Here is an 18,943-nt window from a genome sequence, read left to right on the forward strand (position 1 = left end):
TCTTTACTGGTCTAAGAACTAAACCAGAAGTATGGAGAGGCTTCAAAAAAGTACGTTGTGGATGTGTAACATGATGGGATAATTTTGTCTTCAAAGCATTCAAAAAGAATTTTTAATTTTCCAAAGTAATCATTTTTTTTACTGTTAAAAATGTCCTAAAGATAGTAAAGTATCTAGATAAAGATAGTAAAACACCTAAAAGCTGTTTGCTCTAGAAATAAAAGCTGATCAAAAAGTCCTTCAGATGTTTAGAAAATAACAGGCCCAACTTAATCTACCTATTTCTTACTGTAGACTGTAAAATACTCAGATACCTACACGTAACTACAGAACTATTGTGTTACAAGTATTTGTTTTCAAACAAACAAAAAATAAAAAGGTCTGCCCCTTGTAGAAACTGCCCAATTTCCTATTTGTGAAAGTCACTCCCATGAAAATCTTTTCTCTTGATAGCTGCCATTTTCCTCATTTACTAAATCCCCTGATTGGTTCTGTATCTTCATCCACCAGTGCTTAATGCTTTTCTGCCTTGCTCTGTGCAATTCCAAGCTTATGTTCTGAGCTGATTTCCTTCCTACATGGTGCTGCACACCCTCCCTTTGCCCAAGGCTTTCACACATCTTACAATGCATTTCTTTTATCCTTTCCTGTTCTTTTTTTCTTGCCGCCTCCACTTTGTTTTGCAAGAGAGTTAATTGGCTGTGTAATTAAGTCATGATATTAAAGCCTATATTGCTTCTTTTCAGTGTGCCTAAAAACACATGACATGTCTCAGGTTCTGCATAAAGCAAGAGACATAAGCTAAAACAGAGCCCCCTTCAGTTTTTAATATTAATTCTTTGTGCTTCCAACCCTTGCTAACCATATATGTCCTCATGTTCATTTGCCTACAATGAAATTGCACCTTTTTAGTGTAAGCTCTTTGGAGTATGCACTTTATTCTGCTGCTGGTTTTCGCTTGATACTAGCACAAGAGGGACATTGAGATGCTAGAGCGTATCCAGAGATGGACAACAAAGCTGATGAAGGGTCTGAGGATTAAGTCTTATGAGGAGCAACTGAAGGAACTGGGGTTGTTTAGCCTCGTGGAGGCTGGGAGGAGACACGATCACTCTCAACATCTACCTGAAATGGGATTGTAGCAAGGTGGGGGTCGGTCTTTTCTCCAGTAATAAATGATAACACGAGAGAAAATAGGCTCAAGTCGTGCCAGGGGAGGTCTAGTGTGGACATGAGGAAAAACTTTTCACCAAGAGGGTTGTCAGTGGCATGGGCTGCCCAAGGAGGTGGTGGAGTCACCATCCCTAGAGATAATCAGAAGACCCGTAGGTGAGGTCCTGTGACCGAAAACCAAATTCCTCTACAGGGCCTGCGCGACGGCGGAAAGAGCCGGGGCGCTGGCGGGAGCGCTGGGCACAGCCACCGCCTCGGCCCCTTCCGCCGCCTCCTCCCTGCTCTGACAAGCGGGGCGGGGCGGCGTCATGTGGGCCGCCAGACCGGGAAGCGCCGAGTCGAGCGGAGCCGGGAAGGAGGATGGTCGGCTGGAGCTGGGGCCGGGCGCTGCTGTCGCCCGCCGCGCTGCTCGTCGTGACGCAGCTCGTGTGGGCGCCGGACCCGGTGAGCATTGGCGACCCCTCGCCGCCCCGCCTCCCCCCGCGGCTCTCTCTGAGGGGGAAAGTGGCGAGGTTGGGATGTGGCCCGCCCCGCCTGAGGGGCTGGCGGGGCTCCGCAGCATGTGAGGGGAGCAGGTTGCTGCCGTTCTTCCCCACCGAAGGGGCCGTGGGTGCCTTTAAATTCACGCGTGTGAATCGAAGGTAGCGCCTCACAGCTCTTCACGGGCTTCGTCACTTTTAAATTACTTTCCTGGGCAACCGACGCGACCGTGGCCACGGTCACAAGTCTTGGCGTTTATCGGGGGTGATTTACAAGCACTTGCTCGTTTCTGCGTTCAGTTTCAGCTACGCCTACAACATAAATATTGTAATGTTTCACCAGAGCAATGACTTTCGAAAGGAAAGTTAAGAAGGGTTTGCTAAAAGTATGTACGCCTTTGAATCCGCATAATGTTTTGGCTGTAGCTTCACCCAACGGGAGAAGTGTAGATTCGAGGTGTCTTTTATCCGTCATTTTTTAACTGTGGTTTTGCTGGGGTTTTTTTTCAGCTGACTAAGTGAAATATGTAACTTTGGGGGGAATCGTGGGGAGCTACTTGGAACAGGTTGGCCTCCATCTCCTGGGCTAGTAAACAGCTGTTCTTGCTTCCTAATGCATTTTTTATTCCTGACACAGCAAAGCACTCTTTCATCTCTTCAGTTTTTTAATCTCCTTATCCTCTCTGAAGAGGACAGGTTTTTAAATATCTATGGATTTAAAACTATTCTTCTGCAATATATTTTTCAATATTTTGGGAACGTACTGCTTCCTGCATTCTTTTGTGTTTGCTCCAAGGCTTTTCTTAGCAAATTATATTGATTTCAAGAAAATGAGTATGGCTTTTGGAGAGGGGAGAACTGCAGGGAAGGCTTTGAAGAGCAAGGGACATCTGGATGACCCATGTTCGCTCGACATCCTGACTACACAGAATTAGACCCTCTTCTGTGCACCTCCCTATCCAAGAGCAGCTTCCCAATACTATAAGCCAGCTCCAGCTTAAAACACCTTCAGAATTGAGCCAAAAGCTTCCTGAGGTGTGGAGTTGGGGAGAAGGTGCCAGCTGTCAGCAGAGTCTATCACTAGAGTTTGATTTTGCATTTGATTGCCCTTGAGACATCTTTGCATGGTATCAACAGGTTGTCCAGGTTGTTCTGCCATGCAGGCAGATACCAGGCTTGGATATTACATGTTCAGTTGAGATGCTGGGATGCAAGATTTGCTGAAGAGTGAACACAGATTGTTGTCTTCTTACGTACAGCTGATTGGGTTCTTTTCATAACAATGGACGTGGAAGCTATGTGCATGGATTATATCTCTGTGGTGCAGACTGCCAGTTCCTTTAGGTTTTAGCTAGCACCCCTCAACCATACTGAACCCCATATTTCAGGTCCAGCTTGCAGTTTGGACCAATTTATATTGGCTTGGTCCCCATTTCTTCAGTGTGGCAAGAGTGCTGTTAACTTCTGTGTTGGGAAAGGTAAGGAGTATTGGGACTGCTGCAGCACAACAGAGCGTTACATTGGCATCTATAAGCAGAGAGAAAAATGTTTTGGATCACAGAGTTCATAGACCAAAAGATACTGAATGTAACAGATCACTTTGTCTGAAAGAGATTGAATGCCTAAACTATGGAATTTTATTTCATAGCTCAAAGAGGATGCCAGAGATGGTACACCTCAAAAGCATTTTTGAGGGTAATAAAAAAAGTGCTGGCATTCCTTAGACTGGACAAGCTGCATTCAGCCTGTTTAATATTAATGAAATCAGACAAGGTTTTAAAATGTTTACTCAGCAATCATTATTCCATGCATTGATTTTCCTTACTGCAGTGAGTAGTAACTGTTACCATTTGTGTATTTTTTTCCAGGTCGTAAATCATCTTGACAGTTTGCCTGCTGTTTGGTTCTTGTTCTGCTGTACTTTTTTTTTCATACAGTCTGTCACAATACAAATCTTTCATGCTACTTCAGTTTTTTTCTATTGATTTCCATCTTTCCCCATACCATGTTATCTTTCTTCTCCACTGTGTTCTCTTTTAGTGTTTTAATCCTGTGCTGCCCTGCATCCATTTGTGTATCATTGACATACATGCAAATTCAAAAGTCAGCAGTATATCAAATAATCAAAATATGTAACCTACTAGTAATAAGCGAGTTAATTAAAATAAAGGAGAGCATTTAATAACCGTTTCAGAACAGATGTGTTCCTCCTAGGGGGTTCAGTGTGTGCGAAAAGCAAGTGTATAATGATGACCTCCTGCTGGGACCCAGCTTCAGATGGTTCTTTCTAGTAGAGCACCTCTGGCTTGTCACATTGGGAACTCAAGGCAATTCTCTCATGCTGGAAGGCTGCTCCTGCTTCTCTCTGACAGCATTTATTGTTCCTCTTCCAGTATCAAGCCTCTGCACAGAGGAGGATCTCGCTGACCACAGCAGTAACTTCATAGCTGCTTATTTAAGCCTGGTGACAGAGAGTGCCAGGTGTTCTTGCTGTTGCTGTAAGAAAATTCTTTGAGTGTCTTTTTTTTTCTTTATATGTTGTCAGAGAAGTTTGCAGTTAGTCTTTAGCTGATTGCAAAAGGTAACAATTTGTAATCATTAGAACTTTGTGTAAAAACAAAAAACCCAACTGTTTCTAGTTTTCTGCTTGTCCTGACATATTTTTAACTTCATATAATAGTTTACCTGAAGAAACTCTTCATAATCTTGGCTTTATTCAGATATTACCATCAATGCTAGCAGACTTGGAAGATGTATGGGCTCGGGATTATTGGTTTCTTTAAAATGCTTTATGCATAGACAGGTGAGAAGTCTAAAATCACTGACCTGTAAGGAGGGAACAGTTTCCCTGTATCTTCCTGAACTTCTTTTAACTGTCTCTTTCCCCACCTCTTTTGTGGCTTAAGCTGCAATGGGCTGGGAAGATAAAAATAGCTTCAAATACAAGATTAAAATGTCAGGAGGCAGCATTGGTAGTGACATAATGTTTAGCACCTGGAACATCAGTGAAAATCCTCTGAAATCAGTTTGTATGGTCACCACGGTTTCATGTCCGCACACATGGGCTATACTAACAGATCAGTGAATCATTCCGGAGATTTCTTTTGTTACAGATTTTATCTGTCAAGAAGTATATTTTGACAGCAGGTATTTCCTAAAGGTCCGAATCTGTGCATCCATTGCAGTAGGGTGTCTATGTAACGTGATTGATTTTAACATTGCAGGACAGAAGATTTCACAAGACAATTGCATTAATGCTGTTAAGTATTTGCTTGGCTTTTTGTGAAACCTCTGACTTTTGTTGCCTAATTAGTCGCCTGATGTCCTCCCCCTACTTTCTTTGTTTTGAAACTTCCTCATATTGAAGATTAAATGGTCTCTTGTGCTTGACCTTTGTGTTCCAGCTGTGCAAAGGGTATAGCTGACCCGCAGTGAAATCTAGGGAACGTGTAGCTACTGGTCCTATACCTTTGTCTCCCGTGGTTTTCGGAAACCAGATTTCATCTCGTGCTTTTTCCCAGCTACTGGAAACAAAACAAAAAGAAAATCTGTGATAACACACAGAATCCAATCTCCCTTGAAAATTCCTACTTCCAGTTGTTACAGGTCATTACAGTGTTTAAATGCGGTGGCATTTGTGTTAGCCATTGTGTTTTCTAGATTAACGTGTTAAAAACAGATAATGTGATTATCCCAAAGAGAAAACGACATTAGTTTGCTTCTTCCCAAGTATATGGCTGCTAGGGAACTCATCTCAGTTTTCACTGGAGGCAGAATGCGTTGTAAGGACATACAGCTAAAGTAATCTAATTAGTACAGGCAAATAAATATTGGAAATTGAGGAGAGAAGTGGTAGAAGGATCCCTACATACTTTGATTTCCCTTCTGTCTCTCAAACACTTGTGCTTCAGGAGCCTTCGTGTGATCTTCTGGAATAGGATGTGTACCTTTCCCTTTTCCTAGCGGCACATGCCGTGCCCTTAGGTGCTCACTGATGTGCTCAGATAGCTCCGGGCCCCAGTCCGGCCTGCTCTCAGCCTGCTCGAAGCACAAGTGTGACTGGTAGGCGTTTGCTTGTCTTTCGCTGGCTAAAACATCCACTTACAATTGTGGCATGTAGATGCATATGTTTCTCTATGTATATGCATACTTCATATAATTGATGGGGAAAACACCCTTGCGTTCACTTCGAGTAAGCCTAAATATAGTTCTCAGGCTTTCATTTGTAACTAGCCATGCTCACAGGAACAAAGGGAACTAGTTTTTAGTTATATTCCTGAAATGCACCTCTGATAATAGAAGGTTCTTGTGCTTCCTCTGCGCCAGCTGTGAAGCTCGACACTACAGCGTCCATATGAGTGATGCTATAAAATGTTATTATTAATTCAGTGAACAGAACAAAATGGTCCATGCAGAGATTTAAGATTTCTGAACTCGTCTAAAGAACATGCATTTCAAGTGCTTTTCATTGAATCATGCTGAGTAAAAATGGGTTTGTGTTTTTACCATCAACTTGTGCTTGCCTCAGGCTGCATTAGGCAGGTTGTCCAAAGGTCTGTCAGACAGTACGAGGAGGTTCTTGTTGTCCCCTACTGCTTGTGTTCTCCTCTGCACCCTTTCCAGAGTCCCAAGACTTCCTTTATTGTCAGATTGCCATGTATTGAATTAGCTGACTAGTCCTAAAGGTTTAATTCAAGACTAAATCTTCTAGAGTAGTGAAGCCTTTTAACAAAGAAGCTAAATGATAATGTTTTGCTGTCTTTACAGTATGGAGAAGAGTGCAGGAGTAAAACATACCCTCCTTCAGGACCAACGTAAGTAATCTGATTCAACTTGTCTAACAAATTACAGAAAAGCAGTGATTTGCAAGCCTGAACAGGTTTTCTTTGCAACTTGTTCCTGTTGCAGACCTAGAAAATGCTAGTTACTGGTAGAAAGCACCTGTTTTCACAAATATGTTGTCAAAGTCTCCTTTAAATTTGAACTATGATGCTTATTTTTCAGGTTCAAAGGGAATGTACCCACTTATGTCATAAATCTTGATCTACCTCCCAGCAAAAGATGGGATAACTTGATGCGTGACAAAAAGACAGAGGTATGAAATGCAGAGCTTGCTTTGAAGCTTAGCAGGTACAAAACTAGCACGTGGCCTTTTATTTTGAAAAAAAGGTTTGGCACGGAAAACCTGTGCAAAAATTCTCAGAAAGGAATAGTATTTCTAGTCGACTTCTTCAATAGGACTCCAGAGCAAAAGAATCGCTTGGGTAAAGCTTTTTTCTGTTCAACACTTGAGCCAGCAGCATCAAGTAAAGGGCACTGATGTTTGAGATGTAAAGGGAAAAAAACCTGATGTGTCACAAAGCTTTATCAAAGCTCTTCAGTCATGAAATAGTGCAGAATGGAGGGGGAGGAGTAGACCAAAGGGACAGCCTCAGTAAACTGAAGCAAAACTGAGGCAGCAGCCCTTCTCCTCTGCACATCCCTGCTTCTCTCAGAACACTGTGTGGGATGATGAAATGGCAACGGGGAAATGAAGAACTTCCTGCGCTTTCCAGGGATGCTGGTTGCTGGTTATACAGCAGGAACGATCTTTAAAACACTCAAGCCTATTTCAGACTACTTAGAGCAGCTCTTTAGTAATTCAATTCAGTAATGCTTAACTCCTGGAAACAGGCCAGGGATTTTTGCTGTTTCCCTGCTGCCTTTGACCTTTCAACTCTGAAAGCCAGACAAATTCTACTTATACCATAATATTTGTTTTAAAAGTCTCATTTAAGCCAGTGGGTTCTGGAAGCTTCAGATTGCACCTTAAATTCTGAAAGGTTTTGTCTCTCATGTCCTTTGGAGTTAGGTCACATGGAGTGGAACTCTATTTGTGGCCATTAGCATGTCACAAATGGAAAGCATGTACTTTAGTAAGAAATATATTAAGTCCTTTTGGCTTCAAGAACATCAGTGCTGAAGGAAAGAAATTTAATTAACGTTTTTAAAGAGAGAAGAGTGCAGAGCAGTAAAATGTGATGAAAGTTGCAGCAGATGAGGATGGCTTTTTCCTGTAAGTCATTGTCTCTGGTACAGGGACGTGTCGGAGCTAACCTGGAAAGTTATTTGACTAAAGCTTGAAGAGTGCATCTTTAATGGGGAGTTAAGGGTGTTTTTCCAACTAAGAACAACACATTTAACACTTCCTTTAAATATGGGTTTTTTTCAACAAAATGACTTCTTGAGAAGCGTGTGAAGGAGTTCTGGTAATGTTATAGCAATTCTTCTGCTCAAGATCTTCTGCTTAATAAAAGCTCTTGTTCTTTTAGTTGAAGACTGTGATCCAGAATATAAAAAGTATAGTAAATACCTTCTTCCCCAGCGGCAAAGTTGTCGACATAGTGGATAAGAAAGTAGTAAGTATTTTCAGCTTAATTATTTTATTACTGTATGCTCTGACTACCAGAATTAAACTGCCACTAAATCTGGAGATTAAGAATGTTACAACTGATAATTCTTACAGAACAAAAGATGTTCTTTTCAAGAGTTACTCTGAAATTTTGCCTGTTTGGTGACGTTTTGCCTTGTCACCTACTCTGAATTACTGTGAAACCTCAGATGCAAATGTGTCTTCCTCATCTCATTTTTTTCAAAAGTCTTTCCAAGTTTGGATTAGTCATGATAGACCTATATGGCATTGTGGCAAAATCACTGAAAAATCATGGCAAAGAGAAGCCATGCTCAACTCCTTTTAATCAGTAGAATAGAATCATAGAATGATGGGTGTTTGAAGGGACCTTTAGAGATCATCTAGTCCAACTCCACTGCAGAAGCAGGGTCACCTAGATCAGGTCACATAGGAACGTGTCCAGGTGGGTCTTGAAGGCCTCCAAGGAAGGAGACTCCACAACCCCTCTGGGCAGCCTGTGCCACTGCTCCGTCACCCTCACAGTGAAATAGTTTTTTCTTAAGTTTAAATGGAACTTTTGTGTTCCAGCCTCATCCCTTTACCCCTTGTCCTGTTGCTAGATACAATAGGAAAAAGGGATGTCCCAACCTCCTGACACTCACCATTTAGATATTTGTAAATGTTAATGAGATCTCCCCTCAGTCTCTTCTTTTCTAGACTAAACAGCCCCAGTTCCCGCAGCCTTTCCTTGTATGAAAGATGTTCCAGTCACCTAAAATAAGAATAAAGTCAGGTATTTAAAATGGTAATAAATGTCTGATGACAGGGGCAACTTTGACCAGGCCTCATCTTAAAAAATAATTTGCAGGCAATTAAAATAGGCTTTGGAATAGAATCAGGAGAGGGGAAAACAGTGTAGTGCTAGAGACAGCATCATGTCAAATCTGCCCTCCATGTTTATTTACACTGGCCTTAGGTCATGTTGGCCAGACTTCATTTGTGTCCCTACGTGCCTGAGTGGGGTTGACATAAAGGTAGCATGTACAGGTAGTCATACCACTGTGTGAAACTTAGAGATTCTTCTAAACACTGATGTCAGACTCTATTCCAGTTGAGTTCTTAACACATTAGAAGTCCTGTATCACTTTGTCTCTTGCTGCTAATGATAATTCAGATACTGTGCTTATCTCCACTGCTTACCTGTCAATATTTTGATAAGTAATAGGTTTTACTTTCCCTAAGTATGTATTCATCTTCCAAGCACTCTACAAACATCCTCAAGTTCTACATGCTGCAGAGGAATTAAATACTCAGTTTAATAGTTGTGAGAAGGGTGTGCCTGTTGGGGAGAGATTGGTTTTAAAGTAGCAAAATAGCACTTATTTACACAAACAACACACAAAACTTTTCCTTTCAGGCTCATCTGACTGCCACGCTTCCTTATCCTTTCAATGAAGAACTCCAAGGGATTGCAAATTCCTCTGGGATTCCTTTGGGTAATCATCTCCAACACTTTATTAACGTAGTGGAAAACCAGGGGTCCAGACTCATTTGAAATTAACATGCGCACCAATGTGCAGCGTAGTAGTAGTTGTCGGTGACTTCAACAAATAAATTATCAAGTAGCTAAAACAATGAATGTCATCTCACGCTAAATGAACACAGTATTTTAGAGGAGGATGACAATAGGTCATGTAAGCCTTTCATCAGGCTGGGACTTTCCTGTAGAGCTGTGTCTTCTTGCTCCTGAGTTTTGGTAACTACAGCGAGTCTCGGCTCCTGTGCTCTAAAATTTGATTGTTACAGGTTTCCCTTTCAGGAAGCTCTTGATTTTGCAAGACGACAAATACTATAAAATGATGAACTTTGCAGTGTGCTTTTTTCTGACCATTTTTTTTTCTGTTCATGGCAAAAGTTTCAAACCACTGAACTTTTCTTTTCTTTTTGTTCTAGGGGAAATTGTTATTTTTAACATCTTCTATGAAATTTTTACTGTATGTACATCCATAGTTGCAGAAGATAAAACAGGTAATGCAATCCTGGATAGTGTTAACAGTTTTATGTAGGAGAGCATCCACCACAGTTATACAAACATAGTCCTCAACTGCAGGCAAGAAGATCTAGTGGAAGAGACTAAAAAAGTGGGAAAAATACTTTCAAAGACGGCTTGGTTCTGCATTTGAGTCTTTTGGGGGTTGGCTTTTTGTTGGATTTTGGCCTTTTTTTTTAATAGGCGGCATTTGCTTTTTGAGGGGAAAGAAACACCATCCAGACAGCTGCTGCTTTCTCAGTGCCATGAGGGATTCTAGTGCAACCTACTTTCTGGCTATCACATACATATAGTGCTAGAGAAAATGGATGGTCTGTTGTTAGAAAAGTTACTCAGTTCTGCAGCCCTTGTCTGCACCTGTTCCAGCTTAGGAAATTTCTGAGGGATTCTCACGGGGCTTACAAATATCTCACTTTTAGAGGAAGCTCAACATATTAGTGTTGCAGTAAGATAATGTGAAAAGCATCTGAGGCTGAGACGGGCAGCAGTTTAGAAGATTACATCATTTCAGTTATGACAAAACACTTCTCTGGTCAAAAAAAACCCACCATATTTCTTTGCTTACCAAAAGGGCAACTAGACAAAGATATTCTCTCTGCTTACTTTCCCAGATAATTTTGCTGCTTGCTTATTTCCTGGTTTTCTAAGCTGAAGTTTATGTCTCTTTAGAAATTTGTGTTTATTCATGTATTTGTTGCTATGTAGGGAAGCTGTATCATGCCAGAAACTTGGATTTTGGACTCTTTCTTGGGTAAGTACCTAAACTCGGGCCTTCTATTTTTGCTTTTTTCTTTAAACTCAAAGAAAAAGGCGCCTGAATGTGAAATTTCTACATACATTCTTTGAGTGTAAGTGATGAATGTTGTTAAGACTGTGACAAGTAATTCTGCACTGCATGTTGTGAAGGAAGGCTAAAACAAACAATAGGACTGTTCTGCTAATCTCATGTGAAACTGGAATGACTTTGTAAAACAGTCCAGTGTTTTTGCTTAGTGTTTCCTCAGCTCCAGCTGAAAGGGTCTCAAACCAAAGAACAGTCCATGTAACCTGACCTCTGGGGCACAGTGCATTCTGGTTTTTTACATGATGGGATGGAAGCATCGAATTTAGAGCATACACTGAAATGGGGGTTGGATGAGGGTTTGTTTTCAAGGTTGTTTTTTTTTCCCCGAATTATCCCCGTAGTTACTGTCTGTGCTCTACTGGCACTTCCCCTCATTCATCATTTCTATGCAGAAGCCAGTGATTTGTATTCCTCTGATGTAACATTGTCATTCATTTGGATATAAACTCTAGTTTGTTGCCCAGCACTGGATTCTCTTTTAGTTCTCCTCTCATACCTCATGATCAGGTAGTTCAGTGTTTTTGCTTTCATTATGCCAGCATGTTTTGTAACATCACTCACTCAGATAACTCTCAATGCCCAGATGGAATTAGAATGTCCATCTTCATTAGAACTCACAACTGCATATCAAAGACTCAAATGTCAACTGGCTGCACCTGTCCCTTGCTTCGGTTTGTGTTAAACTTCACCCACTTGTCAGAAATACTGGCAACATGCTCCCTGAAAATTAAGGCAGAACTTGGATTGTTTCCAGAGAATTTAATGGTCTGGTAAGTGTTCTTTAGCACCCTTTCTCCTACAAATTCTTCTAGCTTATCTCACAAACTAGAGTTGGGACTTCCCTTCCTCTAGAGCAATTCCAGTACATGGTTTATTTTCTCCCTTGGAAAAGTAACAATTGGAGGGAACTATCTCTGCTGCAGAACAAGCTACACCTGCTTTCAGGATGCAGCAGTTTTGGTGTCTTGGCCCTGCCCATAGCAGCCTCCCTTTGCTCAAAACAAACAGCTGCAGTGGCAGTGCTGTGTCATGTTAAGCAGGGGATATACTTTTGGTTCCAACAAGCCCTGGTCCTTTCTCTGCCTGTGTGTTTAGAATTCCTTGTGACCTTGTGCTGCTGCTGCTCAGGTAAGTACCGAGCAGTGGTGCTGGCTGACAGGAGTAAGGTGAGAGAACGGGCATCACACAGAGGAAATCTGCATGCCGTGAGAGGAAGTTTTAAAAGCTACTGAGAAAGGGAAGTTTCAAATGCTGTACCGTTGTCTGCAGGTGGGATGTCAAAAATAATTCCTGGACTATAACTCGGGAATTGAAGCCTATAGTGGTAAGCCTGGACTTCCAGAGAAACAACAAGACAGTATTCAGGTCCACCAATTTTGCAGGATACATAGGCATGGTGTCTGGAGTCAAACCGGTAAGTGTGGGGAATGGGGATTGCCAGTTTGTTAATAATCCTTCATGCCTAAATAAAATGTTTATGTTTGGACAACTCTTAAACAACAATGTGGAATTCTGAACATGGAGTGGATATAAAGTGCTCATTGGGTCAGAGTTTCTTGCTAGCAAGTAGATGCTGCTGTGATCCCAGAAGTGAAACGATGTACAAAAAAAATGTATTTTAATTCTTTTTCCAGTCCTTCTTGGAAAAAGAGGCCTATGCTGCAAGATTTTCCTGGATTTTTTGTTAAGAGGCACCCAGCATCTGGGGTTTATCTACATGTAAAAACCAGCAATACAGACCTATACCAGGGCCTCCAGTTTGACACAACTCCTCCTTTTCTACATGCTCTACCTTTATCCTCTATTATAGGCAGTCCTTTCCATAGTAGAGCATTTCTGGCATAAATCCCTGCATTATATCCTTTTGGTTTTGCGTTCTGGTCAAATACATTGGGAAGAGTCCATTCGGAAAATGACGCAGTCTACCTGAATTCCACTTTCCTCGGAAAGAAACACTATCTGGAGAAGACTGGGATTTGAGTTGGAATTGCCTGTTACAGGTAGCCCAGATTGAATCCCCTGCAGCTGCATGCCCATGTGAATGGCAGTAATGTACCAGCATGTACTTAGCACTGAGGCTTAAACATCTACCTTCAAACTGGAGTAGTATTCGGGGGTCTGAGGAGAAGGTTACATAGAGCAGAGGAAGGAAAACTGATCATTCAATGATGCAACAAGGGCCAAGGGAAAAATGGCCACAGGCTGGACTTGCTTAGCTTAAAAGCAAGGCTTACTGTATTGGTATACCAGGTCAGCAGACTATGAATTATCACTTCTACTGACTCGAGCAGTGATAAATTAGGTTCTTCTCTGCGTGGGCTTGATTTTGCAGCCCATTATTCCAGGGGAGGAGCCTAACGAAGCAGCAGCTCAATCAGCATGTAGGTTGCAATGCCATGTCTTGTTTATTATTGGTACGAATGGGTGGCAGTGGGTGAAAGTTGACTCGTTTAATGCTTTTCAGGACTTGTTCACGCTGACAATGAACGAGCGTTTTAGTCTTGATGGCGGTTATATTGGTGAGTCTTGCTCGTTTCTTTTGTTATTTCTGTAGAAGTTTTTCAGACCTTGGGCATACCAAGGTTAATACCTACTAATAAACAGGCATACAAATGCTGAAAAGATTCCAGATGACTAAGACACAACACAATTCATTTTAAGGCTGTGAAAGTTGGAATGGCATGAGTGAAGGTTCCAAAAACAAGTCACAGTAACAAGTGGTATTTTGCAGGAATCTTCGAGTGGTTTCTTGGTAGAAGAGATGGGATGTGGATGGGCTTTCTTACAAGAACAGTATTAGAGAATGCAACAAGGTATTCCTCTGCCCCTCTGAATATTCTGCTGCTTTAATCTGCTTTGCTTTCGGTTGGCATGAATACTGCAGATGTATGCTTAGTACCTATCGATACAGATACCGTTCTTAGTTCTGGGTTTGCTGGTACTCTGGAGTGGGAGGAGGCAGCATACATCATCTCTTAAAACTCCTCAAATTGTTTTCTCAGATTATTTTTTTTTCCCTAATGAACCTGTTGGTATCTAAATGTGTAACAGCATTCTGCATCAAAACACATCCAACATTATTAACTTGTATGTTAGTATCTATATGTATATATATTAACATATTATAAGAAGTAAACAGAAACAAAGCTCTCATGCAGCAAATGAATTAGAGGGAATGTGACACAGCATGTCACCATTTTATTCCTGTTTTAAATGTAGAAAAAGTGCAGAGAGCACCTCTCTACTACCTTAAGTACAAAGTGAGTGGAGGAGCTTTGTTTAAATGTGTTCCTTCATTCTGATACAATCTCCTCCTACGTGCATGAAAGGGAAAGAAAAGTGTAACTACCTAAAGTTTTCCTGGGCCTGTAAAAGTTATTCTTTGGTACTTGAACCATTTGTAGCGTTTAATAGTCCAACACTACTTTGCTATCTACAGTTACCAGGATGCAAAAGAGAGACTGACAAATACAAGACTGCTGGCTCCAGCTTACTTTATACTGGGTGGAAAAAATTCTGGAGAAGGATGTGTGATCACTCGTTCCAGGACAGCTGCTCTGGATATTTGGGAGTGAGTATGCTTGACCTGACACCTGACTCAGCCTTCCAGAAGAGCACAGGTTCCACCAATAACTGTCTTGTGTTTCTTGTGACTTCCCTTGTGCAAGTACTTGCTTCATCAGCATCATTGAAAAATACTCCAGCTGGCCTAAAAAAAGTAGTAAAAATTATACCATATATGTAGTTACACAAGAACCTCGAGGGAGGTTCTGCTCCCCCTCTCCTCTGCCCTGGTGAGGCCTCATCTGGAGTCCTGTGTCCAGTTCTGGGCTCCTCAGCTCAAGAGGGACAGAGAACTTCTGGAGAGAGTCCAGCGCAGGGCCATCAAGATGATCAGGGGACTGGAGCAACTTCCTTATGAGGAAAGGCTGTGGGAACTGGGGCTGTTTAGTCTGGAGAAGAGGAGACTCGGGGGAGATCTTATTTACAAGTATATAAATGGTGGGTGTCAGGAGGTTGGGACATCCCTTTTTTCTGTTGTATCTAGCAACAGGACAAGGGGTAATGGGATGAAGCTGGAACACAAAAAGTTCCACTTAAACATAAGAAAAAACTATTTCACTGTGAGGGTGAGGGAGCCCTGGCACAGGCTGCCCAGAGGGGTTGTGGAGTCTCCTTCCTTAGAAGTCTTCAAGACCTGCCTGGATGCATTCCTGTGTGACCTGATCTAGGTGGACTTGCTTGTTCAGGGAGGTTGGACTAGATGATCTCTAAAGGTCCCTTCCAGCCCCTGCAATTCTATGATTCTACTGTTATACTCAGACAAGCAAAACACAAACGTGTTCCTCTCTCTTAGACTTGATATCAAGAAAGGCACATGGTATGTGTTGGAAACAAACTACGATCGCTGGAAGCCTCCGCTGGTCTTGGATAATCGCAGAACACCTGCAATGAAATGCCTGAACCAGACAATGCAAGAGGTAAAGCGTCTTCCCATCTCAAGTAGTGTGGGTGTTGTGTACTCTTAAAGCTTTATGTTACTATCTAATTGAGCAGTAAAAAAAAAAAGTTCTCAGCCGCTTACACTAACAGGTTAATGTCCCTTAACATCAGTGTATTACTTTCTTTCAGAACATCTCCTCGCCAGCAATTTACGATGTTCTCTCCACAAAGCCTGTCCTCAACAAGGTAAGGCTTCTGGTTTTGCAAAAGATTGAGAGTGAGGGAGTGGGGGGCAGAGCACTAACTACTGTTTGCCTAAGGAGGAGGTCACAGTGGTACATTTAGGGGGTCTTTAGGTGAAAACATGCATGCAAAAACTAAACAAATTCCACGTTACTTTGTAAAAGCAAAGTGTAATTGCTGGCATGGCTGTTTTCCAAAGGCCCTTCAGCTTCAGAACTCCAAATAGCCTGAGCCATTTTCTGGTCACTGGCTCTGGCAGCATTTGCACTACAGACATCTTCTGACCTGAGATAAACACTTTTATAAGGAGCATGAAACAAGTTAGTGCACTCCATGGTTTAGGCCTACTACAGACACACGCTTCTTGCAACAGAAAATGTTTTAGTCTGAACTTGAGGTTTTGGTGTCCAGAAAAAATAAAGACTAAAGGGGCAAGAAGAGTTTTTGAATGATTAAAGTTCAGTTACTGTACTAGGTGAAGGCAGCATTCTTGGCTGAGGACACAGGCTATTCATGCTTGCATGTTGTTGACTAAAGAAGATAAATGCTTGTTTTAGTCAAACTGTTCAGCTAGTGTGAGAGACAATTCTTCACTGATCATTGTAATGATTTGTTGTTGTTTTTCTTTCTTCCTCCTCCCACCTGCCTGTTAGCTGACTGTGTGCACAACGCTGATGGAGGTGGACAAAGGTCACACAGAGACTTACCTGCGGGAGTGCCCAGATCCCTGTAGCCCTTGGTAGTCCTGCACCTTTCCTGTGTTGGAAGCTGCTTGTCCAAACTGCAGGTCCTCCAAGAAAAAAATACTTGTGGAAAAAACGATTCCTCAGACTAACTCCTTTCTTCAGAAATCTAATGGCTATATAGAAATGTCAATGAGCTTCTAACCACGGAGGACCTTATCTCACACTGGACTTTTTTGCTTTCTGCTCAGCAGTTCTGCTGATGAGAAATGTGTACTAATGAATGCGTGGTTTGATTTCAGCCGTTTCTGACCAATGAGTTCAGCAGTTAGCTCGAGATCGCGTCAGTCTTGACAGTGTTCTTGATTTGGTTGTTGGTTTCTGGGTTTGTTACTTTTTTGTTGTTTGGTTGGGGTTTTTTACCTTAAAATACTTCTAAAGCACACGAGTTAAAATGGCACCTACCAAGCTTGAAAAAGAACTGGGTACAAGAAGGCCATCTGGGACAGTAGCGTTCTGTTAGTCTTTGCTGAGCACTTCAGATGAGTTGCTAGTGTTCCGGTCCAATATGCTCTAATATGTTATAAAGTAACCTGCCAAGCATCATCTCTAGTCTTGGGGAATATCGACAAAGTCTTGGGGAAATAGCAATAAACAGGGTCTCGAGGAAATACCAACAAATCAGAGCCATTTTTCACTGGCTTACAGATCTCTTGCTAAAGCTCTTTCCTGGCCTGTTAACAAATTTAATACAGATTTTTCTGTCTCAAAAAAATAAAGAGTAATATAATAAATATTCTTAATAACTACTTTCTCTGACCAAAGTACATGTGCACTGATTTCATACCCCTGTGGAATTCACCGTGTGTGTGTTACATACAACATGGCAGAGGGGGGGTTCATTTCCAAATAAACTGATTTTAAAAGTGTCTGAAAAATAGATTTTCTTCTTAAACTGACAGTTAAAGCTATTACTGCAATGAGAGGTAGCCAACCCCTAGTAGGCAACCCCTAGTAATGGTTGAGCTGTGTGTGAGGATTTGGCCTGGCTGGTTGGCGTTTGGAAAGCAGGGGGAGGGAAGCCAGGTGGCACTACACCATTGGCTGGAATTCGAATTAAGAAAGTGAAGGTCCTGTGGAAAGGGAGAGCTGTGGTGGGAAGCAGCTGCTGCAGAAGGCAGTAGTGGTTCTGTCAGTATCACTGGCTGCATGGCTGGGACACAGCTCCTGTGTTTTATAAGGTTCAAGGGGAAGGCACTGGAGAGTAGCTTAGGGCTTGAATACTGCTGCCTCACTCATCATCGAGGCTTAACTGCCCCAAGGGAAGGGCTGCAGTGTGTGTTCCCATGGAGCCAAGTATTTCAGGTTGCCACCGGTGTAAGGGAAGCATTTGCTTTCTCTGGTGCCTGCAGAGATGGGATGGCCCCAGGCACTCTAATTGACACCTGAGAGTCATGACATCCAGCCCCAGCTGGATTCTGGATAGCCAGGACATAACGTATCAGTGCAGTGCAGAAGTTGAGGTCAGAGCAGAGACTACAGGCACGAGGACCATACAGCCACTCCCTCTGCACCCACCCTCCCCCACCTGTGGTGGGACAGGGAAAAGTACTGAAGGCCTTTGGAACCCTCTCAGGACAGGGAGGGCTCACTTTCCACTCAGCTGGAACAATCTCCCCAGGGAAGTGGTGGATTCCCCACATTGGACACTTAACATTCGTCTGGACAGGGTGCTGGGCCATCTTGTCTAGACAGTGCTTTTGCCAAGGAAGGTTGGACCAGATGATCTTTGAGGTCTCTTCCAGCTTGGTACTCTATAATTAAAAGATAACCTTCAATCATCTCTTGTTTCAGTAACTAGGTTACTAGCTTACGGCACACTGTTCTTATTAGAGGCTTCCCCTCCATCAGCACTGGAACAAGCCGGGGCAAAAGGAATACTATTTCTCAAATAACTTACACAGTTGGTAAAGAAGCGTGGCTTTTGATTGAAGAACATGAAACTTTAATCTTGTAGGCCTTGGAACAATGCCTGCAGTAGCACAGCAAGAAGCAATTCAGTGGGGTGTAAAGCCCTGACAGGTTGGCGGCACACAGAAATCAGCACTCCTCTACTGAAAGGGATGTTTTAAAAAGGGCTAGTCTAGTTGTACATCTGGTTATTTTCTTTAACTGAAGTATGCAAGCAGAAGTTAGCTTGAGAGTAATACCAGAGTCCACTTTCAATCTCAGTCAAGAATATTAAACCTGTGTAAACCAAAATAAACAGAGCAGCATGATTTTCCCTAATGGGAAGAATGCACGTGTGTTGGGAAACGCAGCTTCTGGGGCTTTTGATTCAGACAGAGCGGTTAAACCAAGTCGGATGTGCCCTTCACGGTGCAGACTGTGACATCGGTACTTCCGAGTTTGCACCTTAATCTGGTAGGGGGTTGTTGGGATTTGTTTGGAATTAGTTGTGTAACAGCTGTAATCAAATTACTTTGTCATTTAAGAATAAGTAAGTTTGCTTACTTAATTAGTCCTGTCCCACTTTAGCATATGTGGGAGCAAGGCAGTGCAGAGTATTTACAGTCATTAAGCAATGAGCTTTTGGTATGGCCCTTGTGCAAGATAATCCACATTTCCACACTGGAA

The 18,943-nt window shown here is 42.2% G+C and overlaps 1 protein-coding gene across 1 annotated transcript; it reads left to right on the forward strand.

The window, feature by feature from the left end:
• Window positions 1-1,435: 1,435 nt before the first annotated feature.
• On the forward strand, window positions 1,436-17,244 carry ASAH1 (N-acylsphingosine amidohydrolase 1). Its single transcript, XM_061993622.1, has 14 exons — window positions 1,436-1,617; window positions 6,420-6,466; window positions 6,657-6,747; window positions 7,964-8,050; window positions 9,461-9,539; window positions 9,997-10,071; window positions 10,799-10,844; window positions 12,207-12,351; window positions 13,402-13,456; window positions 13,669-13,750; window positions 14,377-14,508; window positions 15,295-15,418; window positions 15,570-15,626; window positions 16,277-17,244. The coding sequence occupies exons 1-14, from the start codon at window positions 1,534-1,536 to the stop codon at window positions 16,364-16,366; spliced, it is 1,194 nt and encodes a 397-aa protein (XP_061849606.1). The 5' UTR covers window positions 1,436-1,533; the 3' UTR covers window positions 16,367-17,244.
• The last annotated feature ends 1,699 nt before the right edge of the window (window positions 17,245-18,943 follow it).

Source organism: Colius striatus, chromosome 3 (genome assembly GCF_028858725.1).
Source record: "Colius striatus isolate bColStr4 chromosome 3, bColStr4.1.hap1, whole genome shotgun sequence".
In the NCBI taxonomy this organism is placed as follows: domain Eukaryota; kingdom Metazoa; phylum Chordata; class Aves; order Coliiformes; family Coliidae; genus Colius; species Colius striatus.